This window comes from Schistocerca gregaria, unplaced genomic scaffold, assembly GCF_023897955.1.
Source record: "Schistocerca gregaria isolate iqSchGreg1 unplaced genomic scaffold, iqSchGreg1.2 ptg001312l, whole genome shotgun sequence".
NCBI classification, from domain to species: domain Eukaryota; kingdom Metazoa; phylum Arthropoda; class Insecta; order Orthoptera; family Acrididae; genus Schistocerca; species Schistocerca gregaria.
Genome location: NW_026062623.1, coordinates 37,501 through 61,340, shown reverse-complemented (window position 1 = coordinate 61,340; position 23,840 = coordinate 37,501). Strand labels below are relative to the sequence as shown.

Here is a 23,840-nt window from a genome sequence, read left to right as displayed (position 1 = left end):
GGTTAGGTTAGGTTAGGTTAGGTTAGGTTAGGTTAGGTTAGGTTAGGTTAGGTTAGGTTAGGTTAGGTTAGGTTAGGTTAGGTTAGGTTAGGTTAGGTTAGGTTAGGTTAGGTTAGGTTAGGTTAGGTTAGGTTAGGTTAGGTTAGGTTAGGTTAGGTTAGGTTAGGTTAGGTTAGGTTAGGTTAGGTTAGGTTAGGTTAGGTTAGGTTAGGTTAGGTTAGGTTAGGTTAGGTTAGGTTAGGTTAGGTTAGGTTAGGTTAGGTTAGGTTAGGTTAGGTTAGGTTAGGTTAGGTTAGGTTAGGTTAGGTTAAGTTAGGTTAGGTAAGGTTAGGTTAGGTTAGGTTAGGTTACGTTAGGTTAGGTTAGGTTAGGTGAGGTTAGGTTGGGTTATGTTAGGTTAGGTTATGTTAGGTTAGGTTAGGTTAGGTTAGGTTAGGTTAGGTTACGTTAGGTTTGATTAATTTAGGTTAGGTAAGCTTAGGTTAGGTTAGGTTAGGTTAGGTTAGGTTAGGTCAGGTTAGGCTAGGTTAGGTTAGTTTAGGTCCGGTCAGGTCAGGTCAGGTGAGGTTAGGACAGATCAGGTGAGGTCATGTCAGGTCATGTCAAGTCAGATCATGTGAGGTCAGGTTAGGTCAGGTCAGGTTAGGTTAGTTTATCAGACAGTGTACAATCTGTACTGTTGCAGATTTGGTGCTCCGACCACTTCTCAATCCATGTTGGAAATCTCCTATTAAGTTATTCGTATTATGGTGGTCGATTAATATTTCTAGCTTTATTTTTTCAATCAATTTACCAAAGACTGACGTTAAGGCAACTGGTCTGTAGTTCTGTGGTTGTTTTCTTTCCTCTTTTTGATATAAAGGTTTAACTATACCAAGTTTGAATTTCATCGGAAGAACACCTCCTTCAACTACACAATTTATTAAATGGACTAATGGTATGGCTAACTCCCCCTTGCATTTTTTTAGTAGAAAAGGACAATATTCATCCCATCCAGCAGAACTTTTATTTTTTAGGCTGTCAATTAGCTATGTTATATCCCTGATTTTTACTCTAGGTACCTTACAAGAGTCCCGTTTCTTTTCCTTGTTATATTTAAACTGCCTCTCCAGTTTCACACAAGTATTATTTTCAGTAATGACACATTAGTACAATTATGAGAGGATATATCCTTGTCAAAGTTAATATTATCACACAAATTTATAGTTTCTAAATTAGGAACACTGAGCGACATTGTTATCCTAAAAAATTAACAAACTTGACATTGCAGTGAGCAATTATTTCCATTTGCTTGCTCTGCAGGCATATCTAATTATAACTTCAGTGTTTCGTGTGTATGGCATCTGAGGTTATGTTAGGTCAGGTTATGTTATTTCATGTTAGGATAGGTCAGGTTAATTTTGGTCAGGTGTGGTTAGGTTAGGTTATGTTAGGTTAGGTTAGCTTTGGTTAGGTTAGGTTAAGTTAGGTTAGGCTAGGCTAGGCTAGGCTAGGCTATGCTAGGTTCGGAAAGGCTAGGCTAGGCTAGGATAAGCTAGGCTAGGCTAGGCTAGGCTAGGCTAGGCTACATTAGGCTAGGCTATTCTGGCCTAGGTTAGGTTAGGTTAGGTTAGGTTAGGTTAGGTTAGGTTAGGTTAGGTTAGGTTAGGTTAGGTTAGGTTATGTTAGATTAGGTTAGGTTATGTTGGGTTAGGTTGGGTTAGGTTGGGTTAGGTTGGGTTAGGTTGGGTTAGGTTGGGTTAGGTTAGGTTAGGTTAGGTTAGGTTAGGTTAGGTTAGGTTAGGTTAGGTTAGGTTAGGTTAGGTTAGGTTAGGTTAGGTTAGGTTAGGTTAGGTTAGGTGAGGTTAGGTTAGGTTAGGTTAGGTTAGGTTAGGTTAGGTTAGGTTAGGTTAGGTTAGGTTAGGTTAGGTTAGGTTAGGTTAGGTTAGGTTAGGTTAGGTTAGGTTAGGTTAGGTTAGGTTACGTTAGGTTTGATTAATTTAGGTTAGGTAAGCTTAGGTTAGGTTAGGTTAGGTTAGGTTAGGTTAGGTCAGGTTAGGCTAGGTTAGGTTAGTTTAGGTCCGGTCAGGTCAGGTCAGGTGAGGTTAGGACAGATCCGGTGAGGTCATGTCAGGTCATGTCAAGTCAGATCATGTGAGGTCAGGTTAGGTCAGGTCAGGTTAGGTTAGTTTATCAGACAGTGTACAATCTGTACTGTTGCAGATTTGGTGCTCCGACCACTTCTCAATCCATGTTGGAAATCTCCTATTAAGTTATTCGTATTATGGTGGTCGATTAATATTTCTAGCTTTATTTTTTCAATCAATTTACCAAAGACTGACGTTAAGGCAACTGGTCTGTAGTTCTGTGGTTGTTTTCTTTCCTCTTTTTGGTATAAAGGTTTAACTATACCAAGTTTGAATTTCATCGGAAGAACACCTCCTTCAACTACACAATTTATTAAATGGACTAATGGTATGGCTAACTCCCCCTTGCATTTTTTTAGTAGAAAAGGAGAATATTCATCCCATCCAGCAGAACTTTTATTTTTTAGGCTGTCAATTAGCTATGTTATATCCCTGATTTTTACTCTAGGTACATTACAAGAGTCCCGTTTCTTTTCCTTGTTATATTTAAACTGCCTCTCCAGTTTCACACAAGTATTATTTTCAGTAATGACACATTAGTACAATTATGAGAGGATATATCCTTGTCAAAGTTAATATTATCACACAAATTTATAGTTTCTAAATTAGGAACACTGAGCGACATTGTTATCCTAAAAAATTAACAAACTTGACATTGCAGTGAGCAATTATTTCCATTTGCTTGCTCTGCAGGCATATCTAATTATAACTTCAGTGTTTCGTGTGTATGGCATCTGAGGTTATGTTAGGTCAGGTTATGTTATTTCATGTTAGGATAGGTCAGGTTAATTTTGGTCAGGTGTGGTTGGGTTAGGTTAGGTTAGGTTAGGTTAGCTTTGGTTAGGTTAGGTTAAGTTAGGTTAGGCTAGGCTAGGCTAGGCTAGGCTATGCTAGGTTCGGAAAGGCTAGGTTTGGCTAGGATAAGCTAGGCTAGGCTGGGCTAGGCTAGGCTAGGCTACATTAGGCTAGGCTATTCTAGCCTAGGTTAGGTTAGGTTAGGTTAGGTTAGGTTAGGTTAGGTTAGGTTAGGTTAGGTTAGGTTAGGTTAGGTTAGGTTAGGTTAGGTTAGGTTAGGTTAGGTTAGGTTAGGTTAGGTTAGGTTAGGTTAGGTTAGGTTAGGTTAGGTTAGGTTAGGTTAGGTTAGGTTAGGTTAGGTTAGGTTAGGTTAGGTTAGGTTAGGTTAGGTTAGGTTAGGTTAGGTTAGGTTAGGTTAGGTTAGGTTAGGTTAGGTTAGGTTAGGTTAGGTTAGGTTAGGTTAGGTTAGGTTAGGTTAGGTTAGGTTAGGTTAGGTTAGGTTAGGTTAGGTTAGGTTAGGTTAGGTTAGGTTAGGTTAGGTTAGGTTAGGTTAGGTTAGGTTAGGTTAGGTTAGGTTAGGTTAGGTTAGGTTAGGTTAGGTTAGGTTAGGTTAGGTTAGGTTAGGTTAGGTTAGGTTAGGTTAGGTTAGGTTAGGTTAGGTTAGGTTAGGTTAGGTTAGGTTAGGTTAGGTTAGGTTAGGTTAGGTTAGGTTAGGTTAGGTCAGGTTAGGCTAGGTTAGGTTAGTTTAGGTCCGGTCAGGTCAGGTCAGGTGAGGTTAGGACAGATCAGGTGAGGTCATGTCAGGTCATGTCAAGTCAGATCATGTGAGGTCAGGTTAGGTCAGGTCAGGTTAGGTTAGTTTATCAGACAGTGTACAATCTGTACTGTTGCAGATTTGGTGCTCCGACCACTTCTCAATCCATGTTGGAAATCTCCTATTAAGTTATTCGTATTATGGTGGTCGATTAATATTTCTAGCTTTATTTTTTCAATCAATTTACCAAAGACTGACGTTAAGGCAACTGGTCTGTAGTTCTGTGGTTGTTTTCTTTCCTCTTTTTGATATAAAGGTTTAACTATACCAAGTTTGAATTTCATCGGAAGAACACCTCCTTCAACTACACAATTTATTAAATGGACTAATGGTATGGCTAACTCCCCCTTGCATTTTTTTTAGTAGAAAAGGACAATATTCATCCCATCCAGCAGAACTTTTATTTTTTAGGCTGTCAATTAGCTATGTTATATCCCTGATTTTTACTCTAGGTACCTTACAAGAGTCCCGTTTCTTTTCCTTGTTATATTTAAACTGCCTCTCCAGTTTCACACAAGTATTATTTTCAGTAATGACAGATTAGTACAATTATGAGAGGATATGTCCTTGTCAAAGTTTAGTTTCTAAATTAGGAACACTGAGCGACATTGTTATCCTAAAAAATTAACAAACTTGACATTGCAGTGAGCAATTATTTCCATTTGCTTGCTCTGCAGGCATATCTAATTATAACTTCAGTGTTTCGTGTGTATGGCATCTGAGGTTATGTTAGGTCAGGTTATGTTATTTCATGTTAGGATAGGTCAGGTTAATTTTGGTCAGGTGTGGTTAGGTTAGGTTATGTTAGGTTAGGTTAGCTTTGGTTAGGTTAGGTTAAGTTAGGTTAGGCTAGGCTAGGCTAGGCTAGGCTATGCTAGGTTCGGAAAGGCTAGGCTAGGCTAGGATAAGCTAGGCTAGGCTAGGCTAGGCTAGGCTATTCTGTCCTAGGTTAGGTTAGGTTAGGTTAGGTTAGGTTAGGTTAGGTTAGGTTAGGTTAGGTTAGGTTAGGTTAGGTTAGGTTAGGTTAGGTTAGGTTAGGTTAGGTTGGGTTAGGTTGGGTTAGGTTGGGTTAGGTTGGGTTAGGTTGGGTTAGGTTGGGTTAGGTTGGGTTAGGTTGGGTTAGGTTAGGTTAGGTTAGGTTAGGTTAGGTTAGGTTAGGTTAGGTTAGGTTAGGTTAGGTTAGGTTAGGTTAGGTTAGGTGAGGTTAGGTTAGGTTAGGTTAGGTTAGGTTAGGTTAGGTTAGGTTAGGTTAGGTTAGGTTAGGTTAGGTTAGGTTAGGTTAGGTTACGTTAGGTTTGATTAATTTAGGTTAGGTAAGCTTAGGTTAGGTTAGGTTAGGTTAGGTTAGGTTAGGTCAGGTTAGGCTAGGTTAGGTTAGTTTAGGTCCGGTCAGGTCAGGTCAGGTGAGGTTAGGACAGATCAGGTGAGGTCATGTCAGGTCATGTCAAGTCAGATCATGTGAGGTCAGGTTAGGTCAGGTCAGGTTAGGTTAGTTTATCAGACAGTGTACAATCTGTACTGTTGCAGATTTGGTGCTCCGACCACTTCTCAATCCATGTTGGAAATCTCCTATTAAGTTATTCGTATTATGGTGGTCGATTAATATTTCTAGCTTTATTTTTTCAATCAATTTACCAAAGACTGACGTTAAGGCATCTGGTCTGTAGTTCTGTGGTTGTTTTCTTTCCTCTTTTTGATATAAAGGTTTAACTATACCAAGTTTGAATTTCATCGGAAGAACACCTCCTTCAACTACACAATTTATTAAATGGACTAATGGTATGGCTAACTCCCCCTTGCATTTTTTTTAGTAGAAAAGGACAATATTCATCCCATCCAGCAGAACTTTTATTTTTTAGGCTGTCAATTAGCTATGTTATATCCCTGATTTTTACTCTAGGTACCTTACAAGAGTCCCGTTTCTTTTCCTTGTTATATTTAAACTGCCTCTCCAGTTTCACACAAGTATTATTTTCAGTAATGACACATTAGTACAATTATGAGAGGATATATCCTTGTCAAAGTTAATATTATCACACAAATTAATAGTTTCTAAATTAGGAACACTGAGCGACATTGTTATCCTAAAAAATTAACAAACTTGACATTGCAGTGAGCAATTATTTCCATTTGCTTGCTCTGCAGGCATATCTAATTATAACTTCAGTGTTTCGTGTGTATGGCATCTGAGGTTATGTTAGGTCTGGTTATGTTATTTCATGTTAGGATAGGTCAGGTTAATTTTGGTCAGGTGTGGTTAGGTTAGGTTATGTTAGGTTAGGTTAGCTTTGGTTAGGTTAGGTTAAGTTAGGTTAGGCTAGGCTAGGCTAGGCTAGGCTATGCTAGGTTCGGAAAGCCTAGGCTAGGCTAGGATAAGCTAGGCTAGGCTAGGCTAGGCTAGGCTAGGCTACATTAGGCTAGGCTATTCTGGCCTAGGTTAGGTTAGGTTAGGTTAGGTTAGGTTAGGTTAGGTTAGGTTAGGTTAGGTTAGGTTAGGTTAGGTTAGGTTAGGTTAGGTTAGGTTAGGTTGGGTTAGGTTGAGTTAGGTTGGGTTAGGTTGGGTTAGGTTGGGTTAGGTTGGGTTAGGTTGGGTTAGGTTAGGTTAGGTTAGGTTAGGTTAGGTTAGGTTAGGTTAGGTTAGGTTAGGTTAGGTTAGGTTAGGTTAGGTTAGGTTAGGTTAGGTTAGGTTAGGTTAGGTTAGGTTAGGTTAGGTGAGGTTAGGTTAGGTTAGGTTAGGTTAGGTTAGGTTAGGTTAGGTTAGGTTAGGTTAGGTTAGGTTAGGTTAGGTTAGGTTAGGTTAGGTTACGTTAGGTTTGATTAATTTAGGTTAGGTAAGCTTAGGTTAGGTTAGGTTAGGTTAGGTTAGGTTAGGTCAGGTTAGGCTAGGTTAGGTTAGTTTAGGTCCGGTCAGGTCAGGTCAGGTGAGGTTAGGACAGATCAGGTGAGGTCATGTCAGGTCATGTCAAGTCAGATCATGTGAGGTCAGGTTAGGTCAGGTCAGGTTAGGTTAGTTTATCAGACAGTGTACAATCTGTACTGTTGCAGATTTGGTGCTCCGACCACTTCTCAATCCATGTTGGAAATCTCCTATTAAGTTATTCGTATTTTGGTGGTCGATTAATATTTCTAGCTTTATTTTTTCAATCAATTTACCAAAGACTGACGTTAAGGCATCTGGTCTGTAGTTCTGTGGTTGTTTTCTTTCCTCTTTTTGATATAAAGGTTTAACTATACCAAGTTTGAATTTCATCGGAAGAACACCTCCTTCAACTACACAATTTATTAAATGGACTAATGGTATGGCTAACTCCCCCTTGCATTTTTTTAGTAGAAAAGGAGAATATTCATCCCATCCAGCAGAACTTTTATTTTTTAGGCTGTCAATTAGCTATGTTATATCCCTGATTTTTACTCTAGGTACATTACAAGAGTCCCGTTTCTTTTCCTTGTTATATTTAAACTGCCTCTCCAGTTTCACACAAGTATCATTTTCAGTAATGACACATTAGTACAATTATGAGAGGATATATCCTTGTCAAAGTTAATATTATCACACAAATTTATAGTTTCTAAATTAGGAACACTGAGCGACATTGTTATCCTAAAAAATTAACAAACTTGACATTGCAGTGAGCAATTATTTCCATTTGCTTGCTCTGCAGGCATATCTAATTATAACTTCAGTGTTTCGTGTGTATGGCATCTGAGGTTATGTTAGGTCAGGTTATGTTATTTCATGTTAGGATAGGTCAGGTTAATTTTGGTCAGGTGTGGTTAGGTTAGGTTAGGTTAGGTTAGGTTAGCTTTGGTTAGGTTAGGTTAAGTTAGGTTAGGCTAGGCTAGGCTAGGCTAGGCTATGCTAGGTTCGGAAAGGCTAGGTTTGGCTAGGATAAGCTAGGCTAGGCTGGGCTAAACTAGGCTAGGCTACATTAGGCTAGGCTACTCTAGCCTAGGTTAGGTTAGGTTAGGTTAGGTTAGGTTAGGTTAGGTTAGGTTAGGTTAGGTTAGGTTAGGTTAGGTTAGGTTAGGTTAGGTTAGGTTAGGTTAGGTTAGGTTAGGTTAGGTTAGGTTAGGTTAGGTTAGGTTAGGTTATGTTAGGTTAGGTTAGGTTAGGTTAGGTTAGGTTAGGTTAGGTTAGGTTAGGTTAGGTTGGGTTGGGTTGGGTTGGGTTGGGTTAGGTTAGGTTAGGTTAGGTTAGGTTAGGTTAGGTTAGGTTAGGTTAGGTTAGGTTAGGTTAGGTTAGGTTAGGTTAGGTTAGGTTAGGTTAGGTTAGGTTAGGTTAGGTTAGGTTAGGTTAGGTTAGGTTAGGTTAGGTTAGGTTAGGTTAGGTTAGGTTAGGTTAGGTTAGGTTAGGTTAGGTTAGGTTAGGTTAGGTTAGGTTAGGTTAGGTTAGGTTAGGTTAGGTTAGGTTAGGTTAGGTTAGGTTAGGTTAGGTTAGGTTAGGTTAGGTTAGGTTAGGTTAGGTTAGGTTAGGTTAGGTTAGGTTAGGTTAGGTTAGGTTAGGTTAGGTTAGGTTAGGTTAGGTTAGGTTAGGTTAGGTTAGGTTAGGTTAGGTTAGGTTAGGTTAGGTTAGGTTAGGTTAGGTTAGGTTAGGTTAGGTTAGGTTAGGTTAGGTTAGGTTAGGTTAGGTTAGGTTAGGTTACGTTAGGTTAGGTTAGGTTAGATTAGGTTAGGTTAGGTTAGGTTAGGTTAGGTTAGGTTAAGTTAGGTTAGGTTAGGTTAGGTTAGGTTAGGTTAGGTAAGGTTAGGTTAGGTTAGGTTAGGTTAGGTTGGGTTATGTTAGGTTAGGTTATGTTAGGTTAGGTTAGGTTAGGTTAGGTTAAGTTAGGTTACGTTAGGTTTGATTAATTTAGGTTAGGTAAGCTTAGGTTAGGTTAGGTTAGGTTAGGTTAGGTTAGGTCAGGTTAGGCTAGGTTAGGTTAGTTTAGGTCCGGTCAGGTCAGGTCAGGTGAGGTTAGGACAGATCAGGTGAGGTCATGTCAGGTCATGTCAAGTCAGATCATGTGAGGTCAGGTTAGGTCAGGTCAGGTTAGGTTAGTTTATCAGACAGTGTACAATCTGTACTGTTGCAGATTTGGTGCTCCGACCACTTCTCAATCCATGTTGGAAATCTCCTATTAAGTTATTCGTATTATGGTGGTCGATTAATATTTCTAGCTTTATTTTTTCAATCAATTTACCAAAGGCTGACGTTAAGGCAACTGGTCTGTAGTTCTGTGGTTGTTTTCTTTCCTCTTTTTGATATAAAGGTTTAACTATACCAAGTTTGAATTTCATCGGAAGAACACCTCCTTCAACTACACAATTTATTAAATGGACTAATGGTATGGCTAACTCCCCCTTCCATTTTTTTAGTAGAAAAGGAGAATATTCATCCCATCCAGCAGAACTTTTATTTTTTAGGCTGTCAATTAGCTATGTTATATCCCTGATTTTTACTCTAGGTACCTTACAAGAGTCCCGTTTCTTTTCCTTGTTATATTTAAACTGCCTCTCCAGTTTCACACAAGTATTATTTTCAGTAATGACACATTAGTACAATTATGAGAGGATATATCCTTGTCAAAGTTAATATTATCACACAAATTTATAGTTTCTAAATTAGGAACACTGAGCGACATTGTTATCCTAAAAAATTAACAAACTTGACATTGCAGTGAGGAATTATTTCCATTTGCTTGCTCTGCAGGCATATCTAATTATAACTTCAGTGTTTCGTGTGTATGGCATCTGAGGTTATGTTAGGTCAGGTTATGTTATTTCATGTTAGGATAGGTCAGGTTAATTTTGGTCAGGTGTGGTTAGGTTAGGTTAGGTTAGGTTAGGTTAGCTTTGGTTAGGTTAGGTTAAGATAGGTTAGGCTAGGCTAGGCTAGGCTAGGCTATGCTAGGTTCGGAAAGGCTAGGCTAGGCTAGGATAAGCTAGGCTAGGCTAGGCTAGGCTAGGCTAGGCTACATTAGGCTAGGCTATTCTGGCCTAGGTTAGGTTAGGTTAGGTTAGGTTAGGTTAGGTTAGGTTAGGTTAGGTTAGGTTAGGTTAGGCTAGGCTAGGCTAGGCTAGGCTATGCTAGGTTCGGAAAGGCTAGGCTAGGCTAGGATAAGCTAGGCTAGGCTAGGCTAGGCTAGGCTAGGCTATTCTAGCCTAGGTTAGGTTAGGTTAGGTTAGGTTAGGTTAGGTTAGGTTAGGTTAGGTTAGGTTAGGTTAGGTTAGGTTATGTTAGGTTAGGTTAGGTTAGGTTAGGTTAGGTTAGGTTAGGTTAGGTTAGGTTAGGTTAGGTTAGGTTAGGTTAGGTTAGGTTAGGTTAGGTTAGGTTAGGTTAGGTTAGGTTAGGTTAGGTTAGGTTAGGTTAGGTTAGGTTAGGTTAGGTTAGGTTAGGTTAGGTTACGTTAGGTTAGGTTAGGTTAGATTAGGTTAGGTTAGGTTAGGTTAGGTTAGGTTAGGTTATGTTAGGTTAGGTTAGGTTAGGTTAAGTTAGGTTAGGTTAGGTTAGGTTAGGTTAGGTTAGGTAAGGTTAGGTTAGGTTAGGTTAGGTTAGGTTGGGTTATGTTAGGTTAGGTTATGTTAGGTTAGGTTAGGTTAGGTTAGGTTAAGTTAGGTTACGTTAGGTTTGATTAATTTAGGTTAGGTAAGCTTAGGTTAGGTTAGGTTAGGTTAGGTTAGGTTAGGTCAGGTTAGGCTAGGTTAGGTTAGTTTAAGTCCGGTCAGGTCAGGTCAGGTGAGGTTAGGACAGATCAGGTGAGGTCATGTCAGGTCATGTCAAGTCAGATCATGTGAGGTCAGGTTAGGTCAGGTCAGGTTAGGTTAGTTTATCAGACAGTGTACAATCTGTACTGTTGCAGATTTGGTGCTCCGACCACTTCTCAATCCATGTTGGAAATCTCCTATTAAGTTATTCGTATTATGGTGGTCGATTAATATTTCTAGCTTTATTTTTTCAATCAATTTACCAAAGGCTGACGTTAAGGCAACTGGTCTGTAGTTCTGTGGTTGTTTTCTTTCCTCTTTTTGATATAAAGGTTTAACTATACCAAGTTTGAATTTCATCGGAAGAACACCTCCTTCAACTACACAATTTATTAAATGGACTAATGGTATGGCTAACTCCCCCTTGCATTTTTTTAGTAGAAAAGGAGAATATTCATCCCATCCAGCAGAACTTTTATTTTTTAGGCTGTCAATTAGCTATGTTATATCCCTGATTTTTACTCTAGGTACCTTACAAGAGTCCCGTTTCTTTTCCTTGTTATATTTAAACTGCCTCTCCAGTTTCACACAAGTATTATTTTCAGTAATGACACATTAGTACAATTATGAGAGGATATATCCTTGTCAAAGTTAATATTATCACACAAATTTATAGTTTCTAAATTAGGAACACTGAGCGACATTGTTATCCTAAAAAATTAACAAACTTGACATTGCAGTGAGCAATTATTTCCATTTGCTTGCTCTGCAGGCATATCTAATTATAACTTCAGTGTTTCGTGTGTATGGCATCTGAGGTTATGTTAGGTCAGGTTATGTTATTTCATGTTAGGATAGGTCAGGTTAATTTTGGTCAGGTGTGGTTAGGTTAGGTTAGGTTAGGTTAGGTTAGCTTTGGTTAGGTTAGGTTAGGTTAGGTTAGGTTAGGTTAGGTTAGGTTAGGTTAGGTTAGGTTAGGTTAGGTTAGGTTAGGTTAGGTTAGGTTAGGTTAGGTTAGGTTAGGTTAGGTTAGGTTAGGTTAGGTTAGGTTAGGTTAGGTTACGTTAGGTTTGATTAATTTAGGTTAGGTAAGCTTAGGTTAGGTTAGGTTAGGTTAGGTTAGGTTAGGTTAGGTTAGGTTAGGTTAGGTTAGGTTAGGTTAGGTTAGGTTAGGTTAGGTTAGGTTAGGTTAAGTTAGGTTAGGTTAGGTTAGGTTAGGTTAGGTTAGGTTAGGTTAGGCTATTCTGGCCTAGGTTAGGTTAGGTTAGGTTAGGTTAGGTTAAGTTAGGTTAGGTTAGGTTAGGTTAGGGTGAGTTAGGTTGGGTTAGGTTGGGTTAGGTTGGGTTAGGTTGGGTTAGGTTGGGTTAGGTTAGGTTAGGTTAGGTTAGGTTAGGTTAGGTTAGGTTAGGTTAGGTTAGGTTAGGTTAGGTTAGGTTAGGTTAGGTTAGGTTAGGTTAGGTTAGGTTAGGTTAGGTGAGGTTAGGTTAGGTTAGGTTAGGTTAGGTTAGGTTAGGTTAGGTTAGGTTAGGTTAGGTTAGGTTAGGTTAGGTTAGGTTACGTTAGGTTTGATTAATTTAGGTTAGGTAAGCTTAGGTTAGGTTAGGTTAGGTTAGGTTAGGTTAGGTCAGGTTAGGCTAGGTTAGGTTAGTTTAGGTCCGGTCAGGTCAGGTCAGGTGAGGTTAGGACAGATCAGGTGAGGTCATGTCAGGTCATGTCAAGTCAGATCATGTGAGGTCAGGTTAGGTCAGGTCAGGTTAGGTTAGTTTATCAGACAGTGTACAATCTGTACTGTTGCAGATTTGGTGCTCCGACCACTTCTCAATCCATGTTGGAAATCTCCTATTAAGTTATTCGTATTTTGGTGGTCGATTAATATTTCTAGCTTTATTTTTTCAATCAATTTACCAAAGACTGACGTTAAGGCATCTGGTCTGTAGTTCTGTGGTTGTTTTCTTTCCTCTTTTTGATATAAAGGTTTAACTATACCAAGTTTGAATTTCATCGGAAGAACACCTCCTTCAACTACACAATTTATTAAATGGACTAATGGTATGGCTAACTCCCCCTTGCATTTTTTTAGTAGAAAAGGAGAATATTCATCCCATCCAGCAGAACTTTTATTTTTTAGGCTGTCAATTAGCTATGTTATATCCCTGATTTTTACTCTAGGTACATTACAAGAGTCCCGTTTCTTTTCCTTGTTATAATTAAACTGCCTCTCCAGTTTCACACAAGTATTATTTTCAGTAATGACACATTAGTACAATTATGAGAGGATATATCCTTGTCAAAGTTAATATTATCACACAAATTTATAGTTTCTAAATTAGGAACACTGAGCGACATTGTTATCCTAAAAAATTAACAAACTTGACATTGCAGTGAGCAATTATTTCCATTTGCTTGCTCTGCAGGCATATCTAATTATAACTTCAGTGTTTCGTGTGTATGGCATCTGAGGTTATGTTAGGTCAGGTTATGTTATTTCATGTTAGGATAGGTCAGGTTAATTTTGGTCAGGTGTGGTTAGGTTAGGTTAGGTTAGGTTAGGTTAGCTTTGGTTAGGTTAGGTTAAGTTAGGTTAGGCTAGGCTAGGCTAGGCTAGGCTATGCTAGGTTCGGAAAGGCTAGGTTTGGCTAGGATAAGCTAGGCTAGGCTGGGCTAAACTAGGCTAGGCTACATTAGGCTAGGCTACTCTAGCCTAGGTTAGGTTAGGTTAGGTTAGGTTAGGTTAGGTTAGGTTAGGTTAGGTTAGGTTAGGTTAGGTTAGGTTAGGTTAGGTTAGGTTAGGTTAGGTTAGGTTAGGTTAGGTTAGGTTAGGTTAGGTTAGGTTAGGTTAGGTTAGGTTAGGTTAGGTTAGGTTAGGTTAGGTTAGGTTAGGTTAGGTTAGGTTAGGTTAGGTTAGGTTAGGTTAGGTTAGGTTAGGTTAGGTTAGGTTAGGTTAGGTTAGGTTAGGTTAGGTTAGGTTAGGTTAGGTTAGGTTAGGTTAGGTTAGGTTAGGTTAGGTTAGGTTAGGTTAGGTTAGGTTAGGTTAGGTTAGGTTAGGTTAGGTTAGGTTAGGTTAGGTTAGGTTAGGTTAGGTTAGGTTAGGTTAGGTTAGGTTAGGTTAGGTTAGGTTAGGTTAGGTTAGGTTAGGTTAGGTTAGGTTAGGTTAGGTTAGGTTAGGTTAGGTTAGGTTAGGTTAGGTTAGGTTAGGTTAGGTTAGGTTAGGTTAGGTTAGGTTAGGTTAGGTTAGGTTAGGTTAGGTTAGGTTAGGTTAGGTTAGGTTAGGTTAGGTTAGGTTAGGTTAGGTTAGGTTAGGTTAGGTTAGGTTAGGTTAGGTTAGGTTAGGTTAGGTTAGGTTAGGTTAGGTTAGGTTAGGTTAGGTTAGGTTAGGTTAGGTTAGGTTAGGTTAGGTTAGGTTAGGTTAGGTTAGGTTACGTTAGGTTAGGTTAGGTTAGATTAGGTTAGGTTAGGTTAGGTTAGGTTAGGTTAGGTTAGGTTAGGTTAGGTTAGGTTAGCTTAAGTTAGGTTAGGTTAGGTTAGGTTAGGTTAGGTTAGGTTAGGTTAGGTTAGGTTAGGTTAGGTTGGGTTATGTTAGGTTAGGTTATGTTAGGTTAGGTTAGGTTAGGTTAGGTTAAGTTAGGTTACGTTAGGTTTGATTAATTTAGGTTAGGTAAGCTTAGGTTAGGTTAGGTTAGGTTAGGTTAGGTTAGGTCAGGTTAGGCTAGGTTAGGTTAGTTTAGGTCCGGTCAGGTCAGGTCAGGTGAGGTTAGGACAGATCAGGTGAGGTCATGTCAGGTCATGTCAAGTCAGATCATGTGAGGTCAGGTTAGGTCAGGTCAGGTTAGGTTAGTTTATCAGACAGTGTACAATCTGTACTGTTGCAGATTTGGTGCTCCGACCACTTCTCAATCCATGTTGGAAATCTCCTATTAAGTTATTCGTATTATGGTGGTCGATTAATATTTCTAGCTTTATTTTTTCAATCAATTTACCAAAGGCTGACGTTAAGGCAACTGGTCTGTAGTTCTGTGGTTGTTTTCTTTCCTCTTTTTGATATAAAGGTTTAACTATACCAAGTTTGAATTTCATCGGAAGAACACCTCCTTCAACTACACAATTTATTAAATGGACTAATGGTATGGCTAACTCCCCCTTGCATTTTTTTAGTAGAAAAGGAGAATATTCATCCCATCCAGCAGAACTTTTATTTTTTAGGCTGTCAATTAGCTATGTTATATCCCTGATTTTTACTCTAGGTACCTTACAAGAGTCCCGTTTCTTTTCCTTGTTATATTTAAACTGCCTCTCCAGTTTCACACAAGTATTATTTTCAGTAATGACACATTAGTACAATTATGAGAGGATATATCCTTGTCAAAGTTAATATTATCACACAAATTTATAGTTTCTAAATTAGGAACACTGAGCGACATTGTTATCCTAAAAAATTAACAAACTTGACATTGCAGTGAGCAATTATTTCCATTTGCTTGCTCTGCAGGCATATCTAATTATAACTTCAGTGTTTCGTGTGTATGGCATCTGAGGTTATGTTAGGTCAGGTTATGTTATTTCATGTTAGGATAGGTCAGGTTAATTTTGGTCAGGTGTGGTTAGGTTAGGTTAGGTTAGGTTAGCTTTGGTTAGGTTAGGTTAAGATAGGTTAGGCTAGGCTAGGCTAGGCTAGGCTATGCTAGGTTCGGAAAGGCTAGGCTAGGCTAGGATAAGCTAGGCTAGGCTAGGCTAGGCTAGGCTAGGCTACATTAGGCTAGGCTATTCTGGCCTAGGTTAGGTTAGGTTAGGTTAGGTTAGGTTAGGTTAGGTTAGGTTAGGTTAGGTTAGGTTAGGCTAGGCTAGGCTAGGCTAGGCTATGCTAGGTTCGGAAAGGCTAGGCTAGGCTAGGATAAGCTAGGCTAGGCTAGGCTAGGCTAGGCTAGGCTATTCTAGCCTAGGTTAGGTTAGGTTAGGTTAGGTTAGGTTAGGTTAGGTTAGGTTAGGTTAGGTTAGGTTAGGTTAGGTTAGGTTAGGTTAGGTTAGGTTAGGTTAGGTTAGGTTAGGTTAGGTTAGGTTAGGTTAGGTTAGGTTAGGTTAGGTTAGGTTAGGTTAGGTTAGGTTAGGTTAGGTTAGGTTAGGTTAGGTTAGGTTAGGTTAGATTAGGTTAGGTTAGGTTAGGTTAGGTTAGGTTAGGTTAGGTTAGGTTAGGTTAGGTTAGGTTAAGTTAGGTTAGGTTAGGTTAGGTTAGGTTAGGTTAGGTAAGGTTAGGTTAGGTTAGGTTAGGTTAGGTTGGGTTATGTTAGGTTAGGTTATGTTAGGTTAGGTTAGGTTAGGTTAGGTTAAGTTAGGTTACGTTAGGTTTGATTAATTTAGGTTAGGTAAGCTTAGGTTAGGTTAGGTTAGGTTAGGTTAGGTTAGGTCAGGTTAGGCTAGGTTAGGTTAATTTAGGTCCGGTCAGGTCAGGTCAGGTGAGGTTAGGACAGATCAGGTGAGGTCATGTCAGGTCATGTCAAGTCAGATCATGTGAGGTCAGGTTAGGTCAGGTCAGGTTAGGTTAGTTTATCAGACAGTGTACAATCTGTACTGTTGCAGATTTGGTGCTCCGACCACTTCTCAATCCATGTTGGAAATCTCCTATTAAGTTATTCGTATTATGGTGGTCGATTAATATTTCTAGCTTTATTTTTTCAATCAATTTACCAAAGGCTGACGTTAAGGCAACTGGTCTGTAGTTCTGTGGTTGTTTTCTTTCCTCTTTTTGATATAAAGGTTTAACTATACCAAGTTTGAATTTCATCGGAAGAACACCTCCTTCAACTACACAATTTATTAAATGGACTAATGGTATGGCTAACTCCCCCTTGCATTTTTTTAGTAGAAAAGGAGAATATTCATCCCATCCAGCAGAACTTTTATTTTTTAGGCTGTCAATTACCTATGTTATATCCCTGATTTTTACTCTAGGTACCTTACAAGAGTCCCGTTTCTTTTCCTTGTTATATTTAAACTGCCTCTCCAGTTTCACACAAGTATTATTTTCAGTAATGACACATTAGTACAATTATGAGAGGATATATCCTTGTCAAAGTTAATATTATCACACAAATTTATAGTTTCTAAATTAGGAACACTGAGCGACATTGTTATCCTAAAAAATTAACAAACTTGACATTGCAGTGAGCAATTATTTCCATTTGCTTGCTCTGCAGGCATATCTAATTATAACTTCAGTGTTTCGTGTGTATGGCATCTGAGGTTATGTTAGGTCAGGTTATGTTATTTCATGTTAGGATAGGTCAGGTTAATTTTGGTCAGGTGTGGTTAGGTTAGGTTAGGTTAGGTTAGGTTAGCTTTGGTTAGGTTAGGTTAGGTTAGGTTAGGTTAGGTTAGGTTAGGTTAGGTTAGGTTAGGTTAGGTTAGGTTAGGTTAGGTTAGGTTAGGTTAGGTTAGGTTAGGTTAGGTTAGGTTAGGTTAGGTTAGGTTAGGTTAGGTTAGGTTAGGTTAGGTTACGTTAGGTTTGATTAATTTAGGTTAGGTAAGCTTAGGTTAGGTTAGGTTAGGTTAGGTTAGGTTAGGTTAGGTTAGGTTAGGTTAGGTTAGGTTAGGTTAGGTTAGGTTAGGTTAGGTTAGGTTAGGTTAAGTTAGGTTAGGTTAGGTTAGGTTAGGTTAGGTTAGGTTAGGTTAGGCTATTCTGGCCTAGGTTAGGTTAGGTTAGGTTAGGTTAGGTTAGGTTAGGTTAGGTTAGGTTAGGTTAGGTTGAGTTAGGTTGGGTTAGGTTGGGTTAGGTTGGGTTAGGTTGGGTTAGGTTAGGTTAGGTTAGGTTAGGTTAGGTTAGGTTAGGTTAGCTTAGGTTAGGTTAGGTTAGGTTAGGTTAGGTTAGGTTAGGTTAGGTTAGGTTAGGTGAGGTTAGGTTAGGTTAGGTTAGGTTAGGTTAGGTTAGGTTAGGTTAGGTTAGGTTAGGTTAGGTTAGGTTACGTTAGGTTTGATTAATTTAGGTTAGGTAAGCTTAGGTTAGGTTAGGTTAGGTTAGGTTAGGTTAGGTCAGGTTAGGCTAGGTTAGGTTAGTTTAGGTCCGGTCAGGTCAGGTCAGGTGAGGTTAGGACAGATCAGGTGAGGTCATGTCAGGTCATGTCAAGTCAGATCATGTGAGGTCAGGTTAGGTCAGGTCAGGTTAGGTTAGTTTATCAGACAGTGTACAATCTGTACTGTTGCAGATTTGGTGCTCCGACCACTTCTCAATCCATGTTGGAAATCTCCTATTAAGTTATTCGTATTTTGGTGGTCGATTAATATTTCTAGCTTTATTTTTTCAATCAATTTACCAAAGACTGACGTTAAGGCATCTGGTCTGTAGTTCTGTGGTTGTTTTCTTTCCTCTTTTTGATATAAAGGTTTAACTATACCAAGTTTGAATTTCATCGGAAGAACACCTCCTTCAACTACACAATTTATTAAATGGACTAATGGTATGGCTAACTCCCCCTTGCATTTTTTTAGTAGAAAAGGAGAATATTCATCCCATCCAGCAGAACTTTTATTTTTTAGGCTGTCAATTAGCTATGTTATATCCCTGATTTTTACTCTAGGTACATTACAAGAGTCCCGTTTCTTTTCCTTGTTATAATTAAACTGCCTCTCCAGTTTCACACAAGTATTATTTTCAGTAATGACACATTAGTACAATTATGAGAGGATATATCCTTGTCAAAGTTAATATTATCACACAAATTTATAGTTTCTAAATTAGGAACACTGAGCGACATTGTTATCCTAAAAAATTAACAAACTTGACATTGCAGTGAGCAATTATTTCCATTTGCTTGCTCTGCAGGCATATCTAATTATAACTTCAGTGTTTCGTGTGTATGGCATCTGAGGTTATGTTAGGTCAGGTTATGTTATTTCATGTTAGGATAGGTCAGGTTAATTTTGGTCAGGTGTGGTTAGGTTAGGTTAGGTTAGGTTAGGTTAGCTTTGGTTAGGTTAGGTTAAGTTAGGTTAGGCTAGGCTAGGCTAGGCTAGGCTATGCTAGGTTCGGAAAGGCTAGGTTTGGCTAGGATAAGCTAGGCTAGGCTGGTCTAAACTAGGCTAGGCTACATTAGGCTAGGCTACTCTAGCCTAGGTTAGGTTAGGTTAGGTTAGGTTAGGTTAGGTTAGGTTAGGTTAGGTTAGGTTAGGTTAGGTTAGGTTAGGTTAGGTTAGGTTAGGTTAGGTTAGGTTAGGTTAGGTTAGGTTAGGTTAGGTTAGGTTAGGTTAGGTTAGGTTAGGTTAGGTTAGGTTAGGTTAGGTTAGGTTAGGTTAGGTTAGGTTAGGTTAGGTTAGGTTAGGTTAGGTTAGGTTAGGTTAGGTTAGGTTAGGTTAGGTTAGGTTAGGTTAGGTTAGGTTAGGTTAGGTTAGGTTAGGTTAGGTTAGGTTAGGTTAGGTTAGGTTAGGTTAGGTTAGGTTAGGTTAGGTTAGGTTAGGTTAGGTTAGGTTAGGTTAGGTTAGGTTAGGTTAGGTTAGGTTAGGTTAGGTTAGGTTAGGTTAGGTTAGGTTAGGTTAGGTTAGGTTAGGTTAGGTTAGGTTAGGTTAGGTTAGGTTAGGTTAGGTTAGGTTAGGTTAGGTTAGGTTAGGTTAGGTTAGGTTAGGTTAGGTTAGGTTAGGTTAGGTTAGGTTAGGTTAGGTTAGGTTAGGTTAGGTTAGGTTAGGTTAGGTTAGGTTAGGTTAGGTTAGGTTAGGTTAGGTTAGGTTAGGTTAGGTTAGGTTACGTTAGGTTAGGTTAGGTTAGATTAGGTTAGGTTAGGTTAGGTTAGGTTAGGTTAGGTTAGGTTAGGTTAGGTTAGGTTAGGTTAGGTTAAGTTAGGTTAGGTTAGGTTAGGTTAGGTTAGGTTAGGTTAGGTTAGGTTAGGTTAGGTTAGGTTGGGTTATGTTAGGTTAGGTTATGTTAGGTTAGGTTAGGTTAGGTTAGGTTAAGTTAGGTTACGTTAGGTTTGATTAATTTAGGTTAGGTAAGCTTAGGTTAGGTTAGGTTAGTTTAGGTTAGGTTAGGTCAGGTTAGGCTAGGTTAGGTTAGTTTAGGTCCGGTCAGGTCAGGTCAGGTGAGGTTAGGACAGATCAGGTGAGGTCATGTCAGGTCATGTCAAGTCAGATCATGTGAGGTCAGGTTAGGTCAGGTCAGGTTAGGTTAGTTTATCAGACAGTGTACAATCTGTACTGTTGCAGATTTGGTGCTCCGACCACTTCTCAATCCATGTTGGAAATCTCCTATTAAGTTATTCGTATTATGGTGGTCGATTAATATTTCTAGCTTTATTTTTTCAATCAATTTACCAAAGGCTGACGTTAAGGCAACTGGTCTGTAGTTCTGTGGTTGTTTTCTTTCCTCTTTTTGATATAAAGGTTTAACTATACCAAGTTTGAATTTCATCGGAAGCTCCTTCAACTACACAATTTATTAAATGGACTAATGGTATGGCTAACTCCCCCTTGCATTTTTTTAGTAGAAAAGGAGAATATTCATCCCATCCAGCAGAACTTTTATTTTTTAGGCTGTCAATTAGCTATGTTATATCCCTGATTTTTACTCTAGGTACCTTACAAGAGTCCCGTTTCTTTTCCTTGTTATATTTAAACTGCCTCTCCAGTTTCACACAAGTATTATTTTCAGTAATGACACATTAGTACAATTATGAGAGGATATATCCTTGTCAAAGTTAATATTATCACACAAATTTATAGTTTCTAAATTAGGAACACTGAGCGACATTGTTATCCTAAAAAATTAACAAACTTGACATTGCAGTGAGCAATTATTTCCATTTGCTTGCTCTGCAGGCATATCTAATTATAACTTCAGTGTTTCGTGTGTATGGCATCTGAGGTTATGTTAGGTCAGGTTATGTTATTTCATGTTAGGATAGGTCAGGTTAATTTTGGTCAGGTGTGGTTAGGTTAGGTTAGGTTAGGTTAGGTTAGCTTTGGTTAGGTTAGGTTAAGATAGGTTAGGCTAGGCTAGGCTAGGCTAGGCTATGCTAGGTTCGGAAAGGCTAGGCTAGGCTAGGATAAGCTAGGCTAGGCTAGGCTAGGCTAGGCTAGGCTACATTAGGCTAGGCTATTCTGGCCTAGGTTAGGTTAGGTTAGGTTAGGTTAGGTTAGGTTAGGTTAGGTTAGGTTAGGTTAGGTTAGGTTAGGTTAGGTTAGGTTGGGTTAGGTTGGGTTAGGTTGGGTTAGGTTGGGTTAGGTTGGGTTAGGTTGGGTTAGGTTAGGTTAGGTTAGGTTAGGTTAGGTTAGGTTAGGTTAGGTTAGGTTAGGTTAGGTTAGGTTAGGTTAGGTTAGGTTAGGTTAGGTTAGGTTAGGTTAGGTTAGGTTAGGTTAGGTGAGGTTAGGTTAGGTTAGGTTAGGTTAGGTTAGGTTAGGTTAGGTTAGGTTAGGTTAGGTTAGGTTAGGTTAGGTTAGGTTAGGTTAGGTTGGGTTATGTTAGGTTAGGTTAGGTTAGGTTAGGTTAGGTTAGGTTAGGTTAGGTTAGGTCACGTTAGGTTTGATTAATTTAGGTTAGGTAAGCTTAGGTTAGGTTAGGTTAGGTTAGGTTAGGTTAGGTCAGGTTAGGCTAGGTTAGGTTAGTTTAGGTCCGGTCAGGTCAGGTCAGGTGAGGTTAGGACAGATCAGGTGAGGTCATGTCAGGTCATGTCAAGTCAGATCATGTGAGGTCAGGTTAGGTCAGGTCAGGTTAGGTTAGTTTGTCAGACAGTGTACAATCTGTACTGTTGCAGATTTGGTGCTCCGACCACTTCTCAATCCATGTTGGAAATCTCCTATTAAGTTATTCGTATTATGGTGGTCGATTAATATTTCTAGCTTTATTTTTTCAATCAATTTACCAAAGACTGACGTTAAGGCAACTGGTCTGTAGTTCTGTGGTTGTTTTCTTTCCTCTTTTTGATATAAAGGTTTAACTATACCAAGTTTGAATTTCATCGGAAGAACACCTCCTTCAACTACACAATTTATTAAATGGACTAATGGTATGGCTAACTCCCCCTTGCATTTTTTTAGTAGAAAAGGAGAATATTCATCCCATCCAGCAGAACTTTTATTTTTTAGGCTGTCAATTAGCTATGTTATATCCCTGATTTTTACTCTAGGTACCTTACAAGAGTCCCGTTTCTTTTCCTTGTTATATTTAAACTGCCTCTCCAGTTTCACACAAGTATTATTTTCAGTAATGACACATTAGTACAAATATGAGAGGATATATCCTTGCCAAATTTAATATTATCACACAAATTTATAGTTTCTAAATTAAGAACACTGAGCGACATTGTTATCCTAAAAAATTAACAAACTTGACATTGCAGTGAGCAATTATTTCCATTTGCTTGCTCTGCAGGCATATCTAATTATAACTTCAGTGTTTCGTGTGTATGGCATCTGAGGTTATGTTAGGTCAGGTTATGTTATTTCATGTTAGGATAGGTCAGGTTAATTTTGGTCAGGTGTGGTTAGGTTAGGTTATGTTAGGTTAGGTTAGCTTTGGTTAGGTTAGGTTAAGTTAGGTTAGGCTAGGCTAGGCTAGGCTAGGCTATGCTAGGTTCGGAAAGGCTAGGCTAGGCTAGGATAAGCTAGGCTAGGCTAGGCTAGGCTAGGCTAGGCTACATTAGGCTAGGCTATTCTGGCCTAGGTTAGGTTAGGTTAGGTTAGGTTAGGTTAGGTTAGGTTAGGTTAGGTTAGGTTAGGTTAGGCTAGGCTAGGCTAGGCTAGGCTATGCTAGGTTCGGAAAGGCTAGGCTAGGCTAGGATAAGCTAGGCTAGGCTAGGCTAGGCTAGGCTAGGCTATTCTAGCCTAGGTTAGGTTAGGTTAGGTTAGGTTAGGTTAGGTTAGGTTAGGTTAGGTTAGGTTAGGTTAGGTTAGGTTAGGTTAGGTTAGGTTAGGTTAGGTTAGGTTAGGTTAGGTTAGGTTAGGTTAGGTTAGGTTAGGTTAGGTTAGGTTAGGTTAGGTTAGGTTAGGTTAGGTTAGGTTAGGTTAGGTTAGGTTAGGTTAGGTTAGGTTAGGTTAGGTTAGGTTAGGTTAGGTTAGGTTAGGTTAGGTTAGGTTAGGTTAGGTTAGGTTAGGTTAGGTTAGGTTAGGTTAGGTTAGGTTAGGTTAGGTTAGGTTAGGTTAGGTTAGGTTAGGTTAGGTTAGGTTTGATTAATTTAGGTTAGGTAAGCTTAGGTTAGGTTAGGTTAGGTTAGGTTAGGTTAGGTTAGGTTAGGTTAGGTTAGGTTAGGTTAGGTTAGGTTAGGTTAGGTTAGGTTAGGTTAGGTTAGGTTAAGTTAGGTTAGGTTAGGTTAGGTTAGGTTAGGTTAGCTTAGGTTAGGTTAGGTTAGGTTAGGTTGGGTTATGTTAGGTTAGGTTAGGTTAGGTTAGGTTAGGTTAGGTTAGGTTAGGTTACGTTAGGTTTGATTAATTTAGGTTAGGTAAGCTTAGGTTAGGTTAGGTTAGGTTAGGTTAGGTTAGGTCAGGTTAGGCTAGGTTAGGTTAGTTTAGGTCCGGTCAGGTCAGGTCAGGTGAGGTTAGGACAGATCAGGTGAGGTCATGTCAGGTCATGTCAAGTCAGATCATGTGAGGTCAGGTTAGGTCAGGTCAGGTGAGGTTAGTTTATCAGACAGTGTACAATCTGTACTGTTGCAGATTTGGTGCTCCGACCACTTCTCAATCCATGCTGGAAATCTCCTATTAAGTTATTCGTATTATGGTGGTCGATTAATATTTCTAGCTTTATTTTTTCAATCAATTTACCAAAGACTGACGTTAAGGCAACTGGTCTGTAGTTCTGTGGTTGTTTTCTTTCCTCTTTTTGATATAAAGGTTTAACTATACCAAGTTTGAATTTCATCGGAAGAACACCTCCTTCAACTACACAATTTATTAAATGGACTAATGGTATGGCTAACTCCCCCTTGCATTTTTTTAGTAGAAAAGGAGAATATTCATCCCATCCAGCAGAAATTTTATTTTTTAGGCTGTCAATTAGCTATGTTATATCCCTGATTTTTACTCTAGGTACCTTACAAGAGTCCCGTTTCTTTTCCTTGTTATATTTAAACTGCCTCTCCAGTTTCACACAAGTATTATTTTCAGTAATGACACATTAGTACAATTATGAGAGGATATATCCTTGTCAAATTTAATATTATCACACAAATTTATAGTTTCTAAATTAGGAACACTGAGCGACATTGTTATCCTAAAAAATTAACAAACTTGACATTGCAGTGGGCAATTATTTCCATTTGCTTGCTCTGCAGGCATATCTAATTATAACTTCAGTGTTTCGTGTGTATGGCATCTGAGGTTATGTTAGGTCAGGTTATGTTATTTCATGTTAGGATAGGTCAGGTTAATTTTGGTCAGGTGTGGTTAGGTTAGGTTATGTCAGGTTAGGTTAGCTTTGGTTAGGTTAGGTTAAGTTAGGTTAGGCTAGGCTA

General features: G+C 39.0%; 2 protein-coding genes across 2 annotated transcripts; both read right to left on the bottom strand.

Annotated features, from left to right (window-relative positions):
- Nucleotides 1-5,224: 5,224 nt before the first annotated feature.
- Nucleotides 5,225-5,812, bottom strand: LOC126330610 (uncharacterized). The gene is made up of 2 exons (XM_049996374.1): nucleotides 5,731-5,812; nucleotides 5,225-5,487 (listed from the first exon to the last, which is right to left on the bottom strand). Exons 1-2 carry the CDS (start codon nucleotides 5,810-5,812, stop codon nucleotides 5,225-5,227), a joined length of 345 nt encoding a protein of 114 aa, XP_049852331.1.
- Nucleotides 5,813-23,005: 17,193 nt separating this feature from the next.
- LOC126330609 (uncharacterized) lies at nucleotides 23,006-23,592 on the bottom strand. Its single transcript, XM_049996373.1, has 2 exons — nucleotides 23,511-23,592; nucleotides 23,006-23,268 (listed from the first exon to the last, which is right to left on the bottom strand). The coding sequence occupies exons 1-2, from the start codon at nucleotides 23,590-23,592 to the stop codon at nucleotides 23,006-23,008; spliced, it is 345 nt and encodes a 114-aa protein (XP_049852330.1).
- Between the last annotated feature and the right edge of the window lie 248 nt (nucleotides 23,593-23,840).